Source organism: Rhinoraja longicauda, chromosome 38 (genome assembly GCF_053455715.1).
Source record: "Rhinoraja longicauda isolate Sanriku21f chromosome 38, sRhiLon1.1, whole genome shotgun sequence".
Lineage (NCBI taxonomy): Eukaryota > Metazoa > Chordata > Chondrichthyes > Rajiformes > Arhynchobatidae > Rhinoraja > Rhinoraja longicauda.
Genome location: NC_135990.1, coordinates 13852991 through 13872522, shown reverse-complemented (window position 1 = coordinate 13872522; position 19532 = coordinate 13852991). Strand labels below are relative to the sequence as shown.

Below are 19532 nucleotides of genomic sequence, written 5' to 3'. Positions count from 1 at the left end.
AGCCACCAGCACAGCCGCATCAGGGTTCTTGTTTTGGTGTTGACACAACACATCGTGTAGGGTGGACAGTGCCACGTCGGTGTCCGCATGCGGTGGGATATAGACGGCTGTGATGATCATCGAGCTGAACTCCCGGGGTAGGTAGAATGGTCGGCATAGGATAGTTAGATGTTCCAGGTCCGGCGAGCAGGAACGAGAAAGCGTCTTAATATTCCCAGGATTACACCAGTTATTATTGGTCAAGAAGCAGACTCCTCCGCCCTTGGATTTCCCGGATTCTTCCGTTCTGTCCGCCCGGAAAACAGTGAAGGACTCGGATGGGCAGATCACCTGGTCAGACACCAGCGGGGTCAGCCATGTTTCGGTCAGACAAAGGATGTTACAGTTCTTTATGTCCCTCTGGAATCTGATCCTTGCCCTCAGGTCATCCAGCTTGTTCTCCAGGGACTGGACGTTGGCCAGAAGTATGCTGGGCAGAGGTGGACGTAAGGCTTGGGTTCTCAGCCTGTTCCGAATCCCCCCTCGCTTCCCTCGGTGTTTTTTCCGACTTTCCCACTGACCTGCGCTCCCACTGCTGCTGCCGCGGTGCGCTCCTTTGATGATCTCTATCGGTATATCGGTGAGTAGATTTCTGTTTAATAGTGCTCCTGTAGCGCTCGAGTTTAATTTTACGAGCGTTTCCCGGTCGTACATTGGTTAATGCTAAGTGCTAGCACATGCTAGAGCACTTAGGGATAATTTTAAAGTAAACATACCAGTTTAAAACGCACAGTTCCCGCAGAGCTACCACGATGGCGACTGGACTGGACCGCGCCATAGTTGGACTGGACTTTAGCCAATGTCCTGGACTTTAGCCAATGTGAATGAGTAGATTGACGAGGGTCTGCCAGTTTGCTGTGGTACTTCTGCAGTCAATGTCACAAATGCTTTGTTTCCTTGCAATTACAAACATCTCACTGCCCTCCAATTACAAACCGACGCCATAATACCCAACGGCTATCAGTATATTCCAGGTGACATACCCCACCTCATTCCTAGAATCTACTGACACATTCCTAGTGACTTCTCACAATTTACAGGCTTATTGGTGGGATGTATTCCTGCAACTGCCAGCCTTCTTCTGGGTCTTCTGTTTTTTGACAGTCAGAGGGGAATTCCTTGTACAAGAAATCACACAGACTGTCCTGTTCCAAAACACAGGTATCAAATGAATCCAAGGTTAGTATTGAAAGGCTATTTATTTAACAAAAATGGAAATCCAATGTCACTCTTGGGCCAAAAACAAGCTACTGAAATAATTCAGCAGGTCAGACAGCATCAGTGGAGGAAGAGGGTGCTCAGAATATTGTCAATGCCCTGTAACATGACCGAGAGTGTAGAGGAGAGATAGCCAGAATAAAAAGGTCAGAGGGAGGAGTGAAGCATGGACAGGCAGATGATAGGTGGAACCAGGTGATGAGAACAGTACAGTACAAGAAAAGTCCTTTTGGCCCACAGTGTCTGTGCCGAACATGATGCCAAGACAAATTCCTATCTGCCTACATATAATCTACCTCCCTCCATTCCCTGCATATCTATATGCCTATCTAAAAGTCTTTCAAATGACACTAACGTTTCTGCCACCCCGGCAGCGCATTCCAGGCACTCCTCACACTTTATGTAAAAAATAACTTGCCCCACACAACTACTTTTAACAGCCCCTCCCACCTTAAAGCTATGCCCTCCAGTATTAGATTTTTCCGTCCTGGGAAAAAGGCTCTGACTGTCTATCCTTTGTATGCCTCTCATAATTATCTATTAACCTCTATGTAGGAAGGAATTACAGATGCTGGTTTAAACCAAAGATAGACACAAAAAGCTGAAAGGGACTTTGTTGCTGGAAGAAGTCTGAGGAAGGGTCTCGACCCGAAACGTCACCTATTCCTTTTCTCCAGAGATGCTGTCTGACCCGCTGAGTTATTCCAGATTTTTGTGTCTACTGTTCAACCTCTCCCTACAACTAATGACCCCTAATCCAGGCAGCATTCCATTAAACCTCCTCCCTACATTTTTCAAAGTCTCCTTCCTATAATAGGGCGACCAGAGCAGCTTGCAATTCTACAAATGAAGTCTAACCAAAGTCTTGTAAAGCTTCATCACATCTTCCTGACTTATACCCGATGCCACGGCTTATGAAAGCAAGCATACCATATCCCTTCTTTACCAATCTATCCACGTGTTGCCACTTTCAGAGAATTAAGGATCCTTCTATACATCAATGCCATTAAGGGTTATGCCTTTAATTATATATTTTCCCCTTACATTTGACTTCCCAAAGTCCAACATCTCACACTTGCTTGGATTAAACTCCATCTGCCATTTCTCCGCCCATTTCTGAGCTGACTGTATCACGCTGAATACTTTGGCAGCCTTCCTCTCAGTCCACGACCCCAGCAATCTTGGTGTCATCTGCAAACTCTCTAACCAACCCTTCCACGTTTATGTCTAGGTCATTTATAGTGTATCACAAACAGCTGAGGTCCCTGCCCAGATCCCTGTGGAACTCCACTGGTCACAGACCTCCAGCTTGAATATCGTCCTTCCAGCACAATCCTCTGCTTCTATCAGTGAGACAGTTCGGAATGCATGCGACCAAGTCATTGTTAATCCCATGCATCTTAATCCACTTGAATCAACCCACCACGGGGAACTGTTTCAAATGTCTCACTGAAATCCATGTGGACAACAGCCACCTCAAAAAACTCGATCAAATTATTAAGATATGACGTGCTGCATTCTAAGCCATGTTGACTGTTCCGAATTAAACCATTCTCTTCCAAATGGGAATGAATCCTATTCCAATGAGTTCTCTCCAACATGTTCCCTACCATAGACTTTAGGCTCACTGGTCTATAATAAACTGATTGAATCATTTTTAATAAGCATTCTAAATGCCCTATTCTGCTATGGTCCTCAAGTTGCCTTCTCTCTGCATCACGCCATATTTGTGCATCAAAAATCAGGCGACCTCACATGTCCTAATGTTCTTGCTCAATTCTCCTACAATAATGGCTATAAAAGGTAGCTGCAGTTTACCTCATGGGGTGACCGAACCTGTGAGCCCAAAAGATTAATTGGCATTGTGACATCACGCCATGAGTAACAACAGTCAGGTCTGGCTGACTTATAGGAAATATAACAGGGTGGAAGAGATGGATAGTAGGATTATCACTAGAGCCAAAGCCACTGCCTTGTGACGGAACTTCCAAGTGACGTTGTAAGATAGACCCTAGAGTGCCAGGAAACCCGCAAAACCCCTTCGAATGCTGGTTTCCAGAGCTGTCAAAGTGGCAGTGTGAACTTCATGACGGCAAGCTGAGTTGTATCATCTGACACTGCATCACTGAATTCTATATATTCAATGATTTCTGCTTCTGATGCAATGAAACCTTAGATATTGCAATTGGCCGTATGATAATTAGGTTTGCATTTTAAAATCTATCTGTCCACTGTTTCAATGGTAGAAAGGTAGGATTCCATAATCCATACAAAGCATTATACAGATCACAACAGGACTTTTTTTTAATTTATATTTTATTTCGAACATGTAAAACAAAAAAAGATAAAACCAAAACAAAATAAAATAAAATGAACAATAAACATATACACAACTCAATCAATAAATTCTCATAAACAACACAAATTAACTCTTGCATGTTCGAAAAGGAGTAGAAGGAAGTATACACTTATTTATTCCTACCCCATCTCAGCTACTCATCAATTAATTCACAAACATTATCTCATCTACTTATAGATATATATACATACACACACACACACATTACACAAACATATACATACATATATCCATACATATGCCTTATACACATATGCATACACATATATACACACATGCAAACATACATATACGCAGTTTATAAACAATTATCCAAATTCTATGTACAATGCGAATATCACACTGTCAATAAACTAAAGCTTAACCATCATCACAGCCCTTCTTATACCTTTGGAAAATATTTTTTTTGTACATCTTCTTGAACTGAGTAATGTTTGTGCTTTGCTTGAGTTCCACATCCAAATCATTCACAATTTCACTCCACCAATTGAAGTACACATACTCTTCAGAGGTAGTCAGCATCACTAACTTCCTGGGGGTGCAGATCACAGACAGTCTGACCTGGTCCCTAAACACTGCATCTCTAGTCAAGACAGCCCAGCAGCGTTTGCACTTTCTGCGCCGGATGAGAAAAGCACACCTCCCCCATCCAGTCCTCACCACTTTCTACCGAGGCACCATAGAGAGCATACTGACCAACTGCATCTCTGTCTGGTTTGGGGACTGCAAAGCCACAAACTGGAAATCCGTGCAGAGAGTAGTGAGGATGGCTGAGAAAATCATCGGGATTTCACTTCCTTCCATCCAGGACATTGCACCCAATCGCTGCTTGACCAAGGCCAAAAACATTATTAAAGACCCCACCCATCTCCATCATGGACTGTTCACCCTGCTGCCCTCTGGTAAAAGGTACTGCAGCATACGGAGCAGAACAGCCAGGTTCTGCAATAGCTTCTTCCCCCGAGCCTTTGAGACTCTTGAATTCCCAATAATCCGCCGCCATTATTTTATGTGTGAGTCACTTCTTGTTTTAATCAATTTTTATTATTTGGTGTTACATTGTGAGCCAGATGCAACAGAATTTCATTCAAATATGTACTCGTCTGGTGTATAGTTTTGATTGACAATAAAGTTATATTCATTCATTCATAGTTGTACGAACACAAAGTTTCTTTAAATTAAACTTTCCTCTCAATTTATAACCACCCTCCCTGTCAAAGAACATTTTTTGTATATTACCTGGTTGTAAATTATTTCTTGCTTTATACATTATTTGTGCTGTGTTAAATTCTACAAGATCCTTAAACTTCAAGGCTTTTGACTTTAAAAACAGAGTTGGCGCGTTTGCGAAATCCTACATTATTAACTATCCTTATGGCCCTTTTTGCAGTGTGCATAATGGATGTAGGGTGCTTTTGTAAGTGTTACCCCATACCTCCTCACAGTAATTTAGATATGGCAATACAAGTGAACAAAAACAATGTACAGCGCTTTATGATTCAGAATGTGCCTTCCCAGGACAGCAATGCTCCTTGCCAGCTTTGCTCGCACATGTTTTATGTGAGGTTTCCAGCAGATTTTGTGGTTTAATATCACACCTAGAAATGTATTTTCATATACTCTTTCTATATGAACACTATCTATCCTCACTTGTACCTGAGTGTTTATTTTACAATTTCCAAACAACATAATCTTTGTTTTGTTCAAATTTAATGATAATTTGTTTATGTCAAACCACCTTTTAAATTTTCTTATTTCTGATGTGGTCTCCTTCAAAAGCTGCTCCCCAGAACAAAAGATATTAGTATCGTCCGCAAATAAAACAAATTTCAATATTTTTGATACTCTGCATATATCATTTATATACAGAATGAACAATTTTGGTCCTAATACTGACCCCTGAGGTACTCCACAAGTAGTATCCAAGCATGTTGATTTATGCTCACCTATCTTCACAAACTGTTGCCTGTTTCTTCAATGGCTTCTCAACCAATTCAACACCACCCCCCCTGATACCGTACCTTTCTAATTTATCTAGTAATATATTGTGATCAATGGTATCAAGAGCTTTTTTTAGATCTATAAATACACCCACTGCATACTTATTTTTGTCTACACAATTAGTAATTTCTTCTTTGGTGACATCTCCATGGTTGATGACATTGCACATAAGCTTTCTGATAGGGCTGTTAATGCACAAAGCATTTCTATCTTCTATAGGCGAGACAATTGAAATCTTGGTCTGAATCCTCTTCACCTGCATTCATGTGCAACCTCACCTACTGGAGAGTTTCTATCTGCATAATATTTGCCTCTGTTTTGGCTCCCAGCCACTCATGCCTTGTATCTTTCTTTGCGTACAATAATCTGTACAGTATGCAAAGTGTTGCTGAATGCTCAGCTGGTGATAATGAATGTCAGATTGAATAATAATCACTCTTTTGTTGCTTATCCACTGTATCTGCATGGCCAACTACCCTCACTAGAACTTTTCATATCCAACTGCCGGCGTGGCATTAACCGCCTCCAATTCTCCACTCCCCTGACTCACTCTAAGCTCTCCCCTCCTGAACATACAGCCCTCCACTCACTCTGCAACAACCCCGTCATCAAACCCGCTGACAAGGGAGGTGCCGTGGTAGTCTGGCGTGCTGACCTCTACCGGACCGAGGCCAGAGGACAACTCTCAGACACCTCTTCCTACTTATCCTTGACCATGACCCCACCAATGAGCACCGGACCTTAATCACTAACACCATCACTGATCTCACCAATTCCGGCGCTCTGCCCTCTAATGCCTCCAACCTTATCGTTCCCCAGCCCCGCACGGCCCGATTTTACCTTCTCCCTAAAATCTACAAACAGAACTACCTCGACTCCATCCTATCCCCCCTGGTAAAATCCCTCCCCATCTATGTCCAAGATACTTCACATGTTCTCCGTCTCCTCAATAACTTCCGGTTTCCAGACCCCCACTCCCTCATCTTTACCATGGATGTCCAGTCACTCTACACCTCCATCCCCCACAAGGATGGTCTGATAGCCCTCTGTTTCTTCCTCGACCTTAGAACCAGCCAATCCCCATCTACTAACATTCTCCTCCGCCTAGCAGAGCTGGCTCTTACCCTCAACAACTTCTCCTTTGACTCCTCCCACTTCCTCCAAACCCAAGGCGTAGCTATGGGCACTCGCATGGGCCCTGCCTCTTTGTCGGGTACGTCGAACAATCCCTGTTCCAGACGTAGACTGGCCCCATCTCCGAACTCTACCTCTGCTACATTGACGACTGCATTGATGTTACCTCTTGTACCCATGCAGAACTCACTGACTTCATACATTTCACCACTACTTCCATCCTGCTCTTAAATATACTTGGACCATCTCCGACATCCCCCTACCGTTTCTGGATCTCACCATCTCCATCACAGGAGACAGACTAGTGACCGACATCTACTACAAACCCACTGACTCCCACAGCTATCTTGACTGCACTTCTTCCCACCCTGTCTCCTGCAAAAAATCTATCCCCTACTCCCAATTCCTCCGTCTACGCCGCATCTGCGCTCAGAATGAGGTGTTTCACACTAGGGCATCAGAGATGTCCTCATTCTTTAGGAAACGGGGCTTCCCCTCTTCCATTATAGATGAGGCTCTCACTAGGGTCTCTTCTACATCCCGCAGCTCCGCTCTTGCTCCCCCTCCCATTCGAAACAAGGATAGAGTCCCCCTTGTCCTCACCTTCCACCCCATCAGCCAGTGTATACAACATTTCCGTCACCTCCAACGGGATCCCACTACTGGCCACATCTTCCCATCTCCTCCCTTTTCTGCTTTTCGCAGAGACCATTCCCTCCGTAACTCCCGGGACCACTCGTCCCTTCCTACCCAAACCACCCCTTCCCCAGGCACTTTCCGCTGCAACCGCAGGAGATGCAACACCTGTCCCTTTACCTCCCCCCTCGACTCCATCCAAGGACCCAAACAGTCTTTCCAGGTGAGGCAGAGGTTCACCTGCACCTCCTCCAACCTCATCTATTGTATCCGCTGTTCCAGATGCCAACTTCTCTACATCGGCGAGACCAAATGCAGGCTCGGCGATCGTTTCGCTCAATACCTTCTGTAATGGCGGTTTCTATACCATCTCAAAGTCCCACTTCGATAGCCATTACTGCTCGGGATGAAATGTAGGTATAGCTTATGCACACATCGCACCCTGATATGACAAAACAAATCTTCCAAACTTCTTTTCTTCATTAATTGTTTTTTATTAGAATAGCACAAATCAAAGAGTAATTCATCACTGTCCATACATTATCAACTGTTTCTTCTTCAAACAATATCTCAGAATTCTTATAGTTATTACCGTATGGTTCTTACAAATATAGCTGGTGCAAGCGCATGGTAAAGAACTGTATGCTCACCATCCTCCGAGTCTAAACTGACCCATAATCTCTGTCGCCACGCTAGCCTCCTCCCATCTAGACACTCCCCATTCTGTACTCAGTCACACCCACAAGCATGCAAAAAAGACATAGACTAGAAATATTAAAACATAGCCATAATACAATGACAATAACTGAAGTAAGCATAAATGGCTCCTACACCTTCGCTCAGTCCTCCTTAACCAACCTGATCTCCCGGTGGCTGAGCACGTCAACTCCCCCTCCCACTCCCAGTCTGACCTTTCTGTGATGGGCCTCCAGTGTCATAGTGAGGCCCACCGCAAATTGGAGGAACAACGCCTCATATTTCGCTTGAGCAGCTTACAACCCAGCGGTATGAACATTGACTTCTCTAACTTTGGATAGGTCCTCTGTCCCTCTCTTCCCCTCCCCCTTCCCAGTTCCCCCACTGTCTTCCTGTCTCCACCTATATCCTTTCTTTGTCCCTCCCCCCTGACATCAGTCTGAAGAAGGGTCTCGACCCTAAACGTCACCCATTCCTTCTCTCCTGAGGTGCTGCCTGACCCGCTGAGTTACTCCAGCATTTTGTGGTATCTTCCCCTGGTGTCATCTTAGTGGTTCGAACATTTAAAGGCACAAAGAATGGCTCATGTTGAGGGGTGCATAAGTGAGGTAAGACATGCACCTGCAGTATGTACTCAGTTAATGGTGTAGGTTGAGCGGAAGATGTAATATGAAAAGTTAGTTAAGGTAAGAGCTATTTAACTCATCTCCAAAGTGCTGAGCCATTACAGCTCTGTGTGGTTCAAGCTGGTTTAATGACATATGTACCAGCTATGTTTTACCCTCCCCTAAAAGAAATGTCAGATGACTGTCGTGCAATATGTCTTAGATGAATAGCTGGCTATGCATATTAGTTGTGATGGAAGCTATGGATGGAAGGTTTGGAGTAGTAGTTAATCTTTCGAGAGCATGTTAAGTTAGGTCTGAGTCTTAAATTAAATAAATTGTTGGTGGGTGAGCTGTTGGGAGAGGTCAGAATATAAGCATGTATCCCCTGATCTTGACCATGTGAGTGAGATCATTGAACATTTTCCTGCATTGCATCCACATCCTTGAAATATGTTTTTTTTGTTGAGTGCTGGTTTTTCTGACAGCGTGTTTAGCATTCTGCCAATGCTAATGCAGAACCCTTTGTTATCTTCAGCTTTTCTTTTAAGATTTCTGGTGCTACAGTATGTCAGGGAATCCCATTAATGTCAAGGCAATCCCAATAAACCTGCAGAATGACCTTCACCAATGATTTCAGTTACAAAGCACATTTGCGAAAAAAGCTGCTTTTAATCAGCTGGCTTGAAATGGTTTTAGCTAATCAAGAAAGATTTACACTATAGAGTAGACATAAAAGTAGCACTAGATAATGGTGAAATCATTGACTTGTAGCACAAATCCTGCACTGGTTGAAAATGGTGTTTGTTACCAATTGTCAATGCCCATATTCCACAGCTACTCAGCTTCCCAGGAAAGACACAAAATAATTTAACCTGAAAAATACCTACCTGCAGCATGAGGCATGCAAGTTCTGAGATATATCAAATCAAAATAAGGGATAGAAGGAAGAGAAAATGGGAGAAAAATAATAATTTAATGAATAAGGAGGCTAATTTAGCGCTATAAATGAAGAGTTGGAGGGAGAGGACTTGAACAAAGCTTCCGAACTAAATCCTCAATTCCTATTCAATAAATATATACTCAGTGCATTTATTGTGCTTAATATTTTCCCTTAAACTGCCTTCGTGCAGGCCACTGCCAAATACTTGTGGCATTGTCTTATTCTAAAATAAGTGTAGAAGGATAGGTATTGCCAGTCTTCACTGGAACAGAAGCATATATTCTCACATTAGTGAGAAAGAGCCTTTGCAAAGTACACTGACTGAATAGTCTAGGTTGGTTTCAGTGCATCTTTGTTAAAAGCTTTAGCAGCTTTCACATTTGTTGTTTCAGAAATACAACCTACTTCATTGGCTGTTGTAAAGTTACTGTGCAAGAAGAAAAGCAGATACCTGCACCTTCTTTTGAAAAACATTTTCAAAATATTATTACATCTTTTGAATTTTAAAATTTTAATGTCACACGAGTTAACTGTCATTGAAGAACTTCTACCTGGCTATTTTTTAACTGATTAAATAAATGTATTTGATTCCAAAAGCTATGGGAAATTCTCAGAGTGCAACATCACATCTATTCTAGAACATAAAATGTTTAGAATTTTGTCTTCATTACTCTTTGAGCTGTTGGCCCAAATCTCCATAATTTAGCAAATACCTTCGACTTTTACACAATCCTTTTCGTGAATTTGAAATGCAAACAATATAAATCTGAATCCACTTAATCTGACAGAAACATGCCGTCAATCAGCAGCAATACATTCAGAGCTGCAACAAGATGCCAATAAAGAAGACATTTGATAGGTGTTATTTAGCAAAATGACTTATTGGAAGGATAATTTAAATCTTCTGAATGAGGTAGAATTTCAGTATTAAGTGCTTATGCTGATCTCCTTTTCCTTTTAGCATTACTTTGGTGTGGGAGAAAAAGTGCAATGTAGTGGCACTTATAGATGTGTCATTATCTTCTCCATGAATAAAACAGACTCACCAACTTGTAACAGCTTGGTGAATCCATTGGTATTGAATTTCGACATTGAAAGTTCAATTTGCTCTAAAGCATAAGACAAGCTGGTATTAGAAACCACAGAAATCAAAATCATTAAAACTCACTCTTTATATTGTTTAGTTATATATTTCATGATTTTATTTTTGTCCAACAGATGAAAATGAATGCGTAAATTCTCAGGTTTGTGGAGGAGCTTCATGCCATAATACATTGGGAAGCTACAAGTGCCTATGTCCATCAGGATTCTCCTTTGAGCAGATGTCTGGGTCTTGTCATGACGTAAACGAATGTTCGTCTTCCAGAAATCCATGCAACTATGGCTGCTCAAACACTGACGGCGGTTATTCATGTGGCTGCCCACCCGGATATTATAGAGTTGGCCAAGGGTAAGAACCAGTTAGAATAATAAAATTAGTTACAAGTTTAATAAATAAATAACCCTGACTGCCTTCACATAATTTGCAAGTCTTGCAAAATACAAGTCTAACCCAATGGTTCTTAAACTATGGGTCATGAACCAAAGTAGGCTACAAAGATCTTTCTGCTGTGTCATGAATTTAGAGCCTTTTGCAACAATTGGCCATTGGAGATAGAATGAGATATCTGGTGGGTTGGCAAGGGCAGAAGGAAAGCAGGAAGGAGATTGGATAGGGGAGGCTGAGACCAATTGTCTTAAGGAAAGGGAGAGCTAAAATTAAGGGCAAGAGCATGCTTGTGTGCCATCTGGATGCAAGTGATCAAAGTGCATCTGCATGCAGAAACATGTACACATTTACTGCCATCCTGATACCATAGAATTACCTTTTTAAATTTTATTGATCTAACGTTTGTTTTATTTCAAGTTTCCATAGTCCAATATTTCCCAATCCTCTTCCCGAGGACATGCGATATTTGGTTCTTATGAATACAATGTTCTCACATACAAAATTGAATTGTTAATGTGACTATCATCAGCGGTTACATCCAGAAATATGTGAAATGTCAAAAATGTATCAAATTAATGGTAAATCGAATTAACACTAATTAAATAATTAAAACTCTGAAAGACAACTGGCGAACATTGTAAATTATCAGGAACAGTTTGAGAAATCATCCGAGTCAAACTTAGAAAATGCACTGGATCACTGTTTTTTAGGTCCTAACATCAAAAGGTTTAAGAACCCCTTGCTGCAAATAATCATTTAATTTTCTAGATAAATTCAATTTATGCTATTTTTTTACAGATGATCATCCAGCAATTAGTTGTAAATTTATAATGTAAAATTAGTGCTTGCAATTTGGACAATAGACAATAGGTGCAGGAGTAGGCCATGCGGCCCTTCGAGCCAGCACCGCAAATCACCATGATCATGGCTGATCATGCACAATCAGTATCCCGTTCCTACCTTCTCCCCTATCCCCTGACTCCGCTATCATTAAGAGCTCTATCTAACTCTCTCTTGAAAGCATCCAGAGAATTGGCCTCCACTGCCTTCTGAGGCAGAGAATTTCACAGCTTCACAACTCTCTGAGTGAAAAAGTTAAAGTTGGAAGCAAATTCTTGATGTGCGTTCATCTTTTACAAAGAAAATTTGCATAAATTTGGAAAATGTGTGCTTCTATATCCTTAATTGCAGTTTCTATGTGATATATTTTCATCTTTACATTTAAACTGGGAAAATAAGTAAGCTTCCCTCTGGAAAACAGCTTGGTTTTCAATTTATTGATTTCAATAAAAATTAAAATGGGATAGATTGCATGGCAGGCAGCCCAAATTCGTGTTGGATTAATACCCAGGTTGAAAAGATAAGAATCTAACTCGTGCTTTTTCATTTTTGCAGTAGACTCTAAACTCATATTCTACATTCTTTACAATAGGCACTGTGTTTCGGGAGTAGGATTCGGCAACAGTCATATGCTCCCAATAGGAGGTGACACAGAAGACAATAGTCTATCACCTGAGGTGTGTTATGAATGCAAAATTAATGGCTACCCTAAAGGAAGAAATCGAAGAGCAACAAATGAAAAAGGAACCATGACTTCAAATGATGCAGAGGTAATTGAGAGCTGTTTTATCTGTACACAGAAAGAAAGGACAAAAGGACACTGAATTATTCATTTATTGGATAAGGAAAATTAATAGTTGTGATATAAATAGGTATTTTAAAAAAACTGAAGTGAGAACATTGAATGCAGGCCTCATAAATGAAAGTTGTTCCATTTAGACAGGTATAGGCTGATTCCTCTCAAGCAGTCCCTGTTTTTCCAAGAGAACATATATCTTGGCTTGCTGAATCTTCTTCAATAACTTCTCTCCCATTGATACAACTACCAGCCTGTAGTTTCTAGACTTATCCCAAAGCAAGGGGACCACATGTGCTATCCTCCAACATCTGGAACATCAATAATGAAGATGCAACAATCTCCACCAGAACCCCACCAATCTCCTTTGCTTTCCTTAGCATTCTGGGTTAGACCTTGTCAGGGTCTGTGATATATCTAGCCTAATGTACTCCTGTATTTCTTGCCCTTCCTTGTTCCTGATACAGACCTCTAGAATATCAGCATACCCCTCTCTTGACTCTCCAGTTTCCACTAAATGAATGTTAAAATAGTAACTATTGTTTAGACTAAGTTAAAAAACATTTTTACTTTCACTTACATTTATGACTTTTCAGGGTATTTTTGATTTTTTTTTGGCTAGGCTGCCTGATAACCATCAATGCCACTACACAAGTAAAATTCATGGTAGTGGAATAAAATTATATGTTTGCATCACCTGATCAGAGTTTTAGCATTATATATATCACTGAGCAGCCTTCTCGGGCATCTGAGGGGGCTGGAAGTAGGAGTGTGTTTCCTGCATAAAGCAGTACAATAAGCATTAGAAAAGAAAATGGAGATCAATTAAGATATAACTTTGTCATACAATTGCAGAATATTTTGATTATCAAGTTAATTATTTCAAATTTTATTATATGTAATACATTTATAAATGATTTTTCATACTTAATGGAAGTGATTCCCTGTCAAATTTATAAAATAGTTTTCCTTTCCATTGTCTTCTGAAAAGTGCACTAAAATCTTTAAGGGAGATCTCTACGCAGACTAATTCTCCTCTCAGCGCAGGGACCAAAATGCCACAAATAAAACACCAATAAGGAGGCATCGTTTGTTTTCAGACACACAATTTAACACAAACATCAGATGTGCAAATTATATTTGCAAAACTTATTCACACAGGCTTAAAATATCAAAATGATAAAGTGCACAATTTTTGAATGGGTAGGGCAGCACACCATAATCAACCATTGCAGTTGAAATTATAGGAAATTAGGCATATCCCATTGGTAGTTTGTGGTCCTCCACACATTTTCTTTCCCTTCAGAATCAATAACTTATACTAGGTCCATGATGAAACTCTTCTCTGTGATCTCTCTCTTCCTCATGACATTGACTAAAATTCAATGTGTTGTGAGTTTTTTTGTTCATTTGCTTACAGGAGGTGGGCATCATTTATCGTGCACCCCTAATTGCCGCTAAGCACAGATGTTGATGAGTCTGGAATTATATGTAGGCCACACTGGGCAAGGAAAACAGATTTCCTTCTCTGAAATCTATCACAAGATAGATTTTCATGACAATTGTTTCACAGTTACTATTAATGATTACTAGTAATTTAATTCCAGATTTATTCAGCTTCCCCAACAATGGATTCCCCAGTCTCCATATGGAGGGTTCGGACCTAAGAGTTGTATTCCAGCAAAAAGTTGCAGAAGTTAGAAATTTGAAATAAAAATAGAAAATATTTATCAGATCTTTTATTTCTGATCACCTGTACTGCTATGTCCTGTATCTCACAGTTTCAGATTTTTTTTTCTCTCTCTCTCTACTTTGCCATCTATTTACATTTCCTCCACACAGAATTGCTTCTATTAACAAACCTTCACCATTCTCTGTCAGTTGGTATTGGTTTATGTTATCCATTTGTTGGTCTTCATCTATTCACAGACTTTCTCTGTTCTCTAACCCCCTTTCCTACAACTCAAAGCATGCATGTTTTATGACCTTTCTTTGTTCTGATAAAATGACCATCATGAATCATAATAATGTGTTTCCCTCTTCATGGAGACATGCTATGTATTTCCATTTTCATAAACATTTTCCATGCTTATTCCACACTGTAAGTACGAAGGAAGTGTTGAAGTAGTGTGCAATTGCTTCATTTGTTGCTTCACTCCACCAATTTTATTTCTCAACTCTTTTTTCAGGAGAAAACTGCAGCCACTTTGCCAATGAGCTTTGCAAGTTTGAGCACAGAAAATCAGCTTATCTTCAATTTAAATATTTCTGATCTTAGCAGTAAAGACCATATCCTACAGTTTATCCCAGCAATTTCTACGTTGACAAATCATGTACGTTACTTGATTGACGTTGGTAATGAAAAAGGTTTCTTCAAAATTAATCAAAAGGATGGTACAAGTTATCTGCATTTGACCAAGAAGAACCCAGAATCAGGAGTATACTCATTAGAAATAAGCAGTATTCCCCTTTTTAAAAAGAAGGAACTTGATCGTCTTGAAGACAACAATGATAAAGACTACCTCACTGGTGAGCTTGGTGAAATTCTCCAAATGAAAATTCAGATTGTGCTTCATTAATACACAAACAGAAGGTCAAACTGCTTCAGCCAAAAGATGGATCATTTTATTGCCAAACAGATTCGACATATCATGGATACAATCTCTTATTAACTGTAATATGTCTGAGCACTGCTTACTTCTAATGTTAGAAAAGTAAAGTTGTGGATACATACCATAGCTCTAAACCACTTACTCGAGCTTTGTATAAATGCTGCACTGCTATTTCAATATGACTAGCTTCATATGTTGTATAATGATATGTTGAATCTTTTTTTTAAAATCACATACACTTGGACCATTCAATCCACTTGTTGGACCACTGATGCTGAGAATTTACAATTTCTTTTAAGCAGAGCCATAACATTACTCTGCAGTAAAGGACACGTCATATTTTTGATCTTTTAAATTTTACTTTTCAATTTACATTTCACTAGATCAAACATTTATATATGTACCTGGTGCTAGTAACATGTCAACCTAGATTGTAACTGCACTGTAATATTTTACAAACTTGGTAGCCAAAAATGCAATTATTCAGTCTTAAGTATTACCAGATTTTTTTTTCCATTACTTTACAAAGAACCAAAGTTAGTTCAGTAGCTTATCTCAGTTATGCATTTTTCACTCATGTAAATTAAGTGTGTGTATACTGCAGCCATGCTACTTTTTTATCATGGAAACTTTTGTATACCAGAATTCTCATTTTGTGCGTTTGTGTGTGTCTGTTTGTCTGTCTGTCTCTGTGTCTGTGTGTGTTTTAATTCCAACCCTGAGTTGAGGGTGTTGTAATGGTGCTTTAAGAACAACTACTTTTGAAAATTAGATGCAATATCCATCTGTGAGTAATAAAATGCACATTGAGGACTTAATGAACAAGAACTAATCAGGTCATAGGATTAATAGCACTCAAAAGCAAGACAATCAAACTGTCAAACACAGTCTCCTGTAAAATGACACAATAGTACCAGTATTTTTATGCAGTTCACCATCAGCAAGTGTTTAAATCTTCAATGTCAGTAATTCCACAATAAAACAGTATTTTCAGTTTTAATACCTCAGTGTTAACTGTGATGATTCCTGTGGATCAGAACTAATTTTTCTGTCTCTACATGCCTCTTTTTGATACGATTCTCATTGATAGCCCATCTTACCAGTATCTTTGGGAACGTAATTCCTCCTTTGTGATTTTTTCGGCAGACAGACCTTTACATAAGTACAGATTTCTGACATGGAATGAAGGTGGAGCAAGAAACATGTTCACAAGTTCAAAGAAATGTCTCACACTTTGCCATAGGAACGTCTCTTTGCATTTTTTATTCATATGTTTCTCACAATCTGCAATGAAACATGACACACAGTGCTGGAGTAACTCAGCAGGTCAGTTAGCATCTTTGGAGAACATGGATAGGTGATGTTTTAGGTTGGGATCCTGAGTTACTTCAGCAAATGAGTCTTTTTTGTAAGCCAACATCTGCAATTCCTTGTTTCTGTATTGAAATATGCTCAGTTCTCATTTCACAGTACAGAATACACACTGTATGTTAGGCACCAAACACAACAAATCATAGTGAATATGTTTGCTATTTTTATCAAAATGTTGTGCTGTTTTGAGAAAATTAATACAATTTTACTGGAAATATTGATTCGTTCAGTATGTTGCTAACAAAAAACAACAATCAGACGAAATCTTCACCAACAGTATCTTTGAAATTTTCATGGTCTCAAATAGTGTACATGAGACTTAGTTTCTCCGATTCATAGGGCCTCTTTTACGGCTAGTGACCAGGCAACAGTGTCAACACTTGTCTATCCATACAGTAGCATTCTGTACAGATTAGGGACTGAGTCACATGTAGGAGTAATTCATTGACGACTAGGAATACACCTGGACAATACATTATAGAATATACGTGTTTACATAGCACTTAAATACAGTAAAATGTTCAAAACTTACTTGCTGTAACACAATTATTTAAAGTTTCTTCCTTGAATAGAGACCAAACCAATTTCCCTCTACTAACACTCTCCTCAGCCTAGCGGAACTTGTACTCACCTTCAACAATTTTTCTTTTGGCTCCTCTCATGTTCTCCAGGTTAAAGATGTAGCGATTGGCACTCGCATGGCCCCCCACTATGCCTACCTTTTTGTTGGTTACGTCAAACAGTCCTTGTTCCAGTCGCACACTGGCCCTATCCCCCCAACTCATTCTCTGCTACATCAAGGGCTAGATTGGTGCTGCCACCTGCACCTATGAAGAACTCATGGACTTCGTTAACTTCACCATGAACCTCCACTCTCGCCTCAAATTCACCTGAACTATCTCTGACACCACTCTCCCCTTTTTTGATCTCCCTGTCTCCATTATGGGGATAGGGACAGACTGTCGACTGATAGTCTACTACAAAAACCGACTGACTCCCATAATTATCTGGACTGCGCTTCCTCCCACCCTGCCTGTTACAAAGATGCTTTCCCCTACTTTCAATTCCTCCATCTCTGCCACACCTGCTCCGTAGGTGAAACTTCTCATATGAGGGCATCTGAGACTCATTTTCTTTAATGAACGTGGTTTCTTTCTGGCTGTCACAGGTGGATCCCTCGCCCTCATCTCTTCTGTGTCCCAGAGTTCTGCTCTCACTCCCTCTCCCCCCAGATGCAACAAGGACAGAGTTTTACTGGTCCTTGCCTTTCACCACACCAATCTCACATCCAACACAACCTCTGACATTTCCATCACCGCCAATGTGATCCCACCACTAATCACGTCTTCCCATCTCCACCCCTTTCCACCTTCTACTCCGTCCTCAGCTCCTTGGTTCACTCATCCCTTCCCACCCAAATCCCCACTGCCCAGGTACTTTCTCCTGCAACTGCAGGAGATAGATTAATAGAATGATACAGTGTGGAAACAGGCCCTTCGGCCCAACGTGCCCACATCGGTCCACTTGTCCCAGCTCCACTAGTCTCACCTGCCTGCATTTGGTCCATATCCCGCCAAACAGATGTAGCATCTGTCCTTATGCCTCCTTCCTCACCTCCATCCAGGGACCACAACAGTCATTCCAGGTGAGACAAAGGTTCACCTGCACCTCCCCTAACCTCATGTACTGCATCCGGTGTTCCCAATGTGGGCTCATGTACTGCATCCGGAGTTCCCAATGTGTGACCAAGCGTAGACTAAGCGACTGTTTCACTGAACACTTGCGCTCGGTCCACCCAGGCCTGCAGGATCTCCAGTTTGCAAACCACTTTAAATCCCCTTCCCATTTCAATATTGACATTTCTGTCCCAGACCTCCTCCATTGCCAGGGTGAGGCCAAACGAAAACTGGAGGAACAGCACCTTATATTCCACTTGGGTAGCTTACAACCCAACAGTATGAACATTGAATTTTCCAGGTAACCTACAAACACTTTCTTTCCTTCCCTCCACCAAAAGTTAGTTAACCAGTTTCACAGTATGCAAATATAAACCTAGCAATTATAGACCTATTAGTTTGACGTCTGTGGTGGGAAAATTAATGGAAAAGATACTTAGGGACAATATATATAATTATTTGGATAATCAAGGCCTGATTAGAAACAGTCAACATGGATTTGTGCCTGGAAGGTCATGTTTGACTAATCTTCTTGAATTTTTTGAAGAGGTTACCAGGGAAATTGATAAGGGCAAGGCTGTGGATGTTGTCTATATGGACTTCAGTAAGGCATTTGACAAGGTTCCACATGGAAGGTTGATTAAGAAGGTTAAATCGTTGGGTATTAATAGTGAGGTTGCAAGATGGATTCAACAATGGCTGAATGGGAGATACCAGAGGGTAACGGTTGACAATTGTATGTCAGGTTGGAGGCCAGTGTCTAGTGGAGTGCCCCAAGGATCTGTGTTGGGTCCACTGTTGTTTGTCATTTACATTAATGATCTGGATGATGGTGTGGCAAATTGGATTAGTAAATATGCAGATGATACTAAGATAGGTGGAGTAGTTGATAGTGAGGTAGATTTTCAAAGTCTACAGAGAGACTTGGGCCTTTTGGAAGGGTGGGCTGAAAGATGGCAGATGGAGTTTAATGCTGATAAGTGTGAGGTGCTGCATTTTGGTAGGACAAATCAAAATAGGACGTACAGGGTAAATGGTAGGGAATTGAGGAATGCAGTGGAACAGAGGGATCTGGGAATAACTGTGCATTGTTCCCTGAAGGTGGAATCTCATGTGG

The 19532-nt window shown here is 40.7% G+C and overlaps 1 protein-coding gene across 1 annotated transcript in view; it reads left to right on the top strand.

The window, feature by feature from the left end:
• The window catches only part of LOC144610945 (fibrillin-1-like), a 330240-nt gene extending 311228 nt beyond the window's left edge, over positions 1–19012 (top strand). The window contains exons 63-65 of the mRNA XM_078429975.1: positions 10850–11081; positions 12553–12730; positions 14946–19012. Of these exons, the coding sequence (XP_078286101.1) occupies positions 10850–11081; positions 12553–12730; positions 14946–15335 (800 nt within the window). The 3' untranslated portion in view covers positions 15336–19012. The remainder of the gene's footprint in view (positions 1–10849; positions 11082–12552; positions 12731–14945) is intronic.
• Positions 19013–19532: the final 520 nt, after the last annotated feature.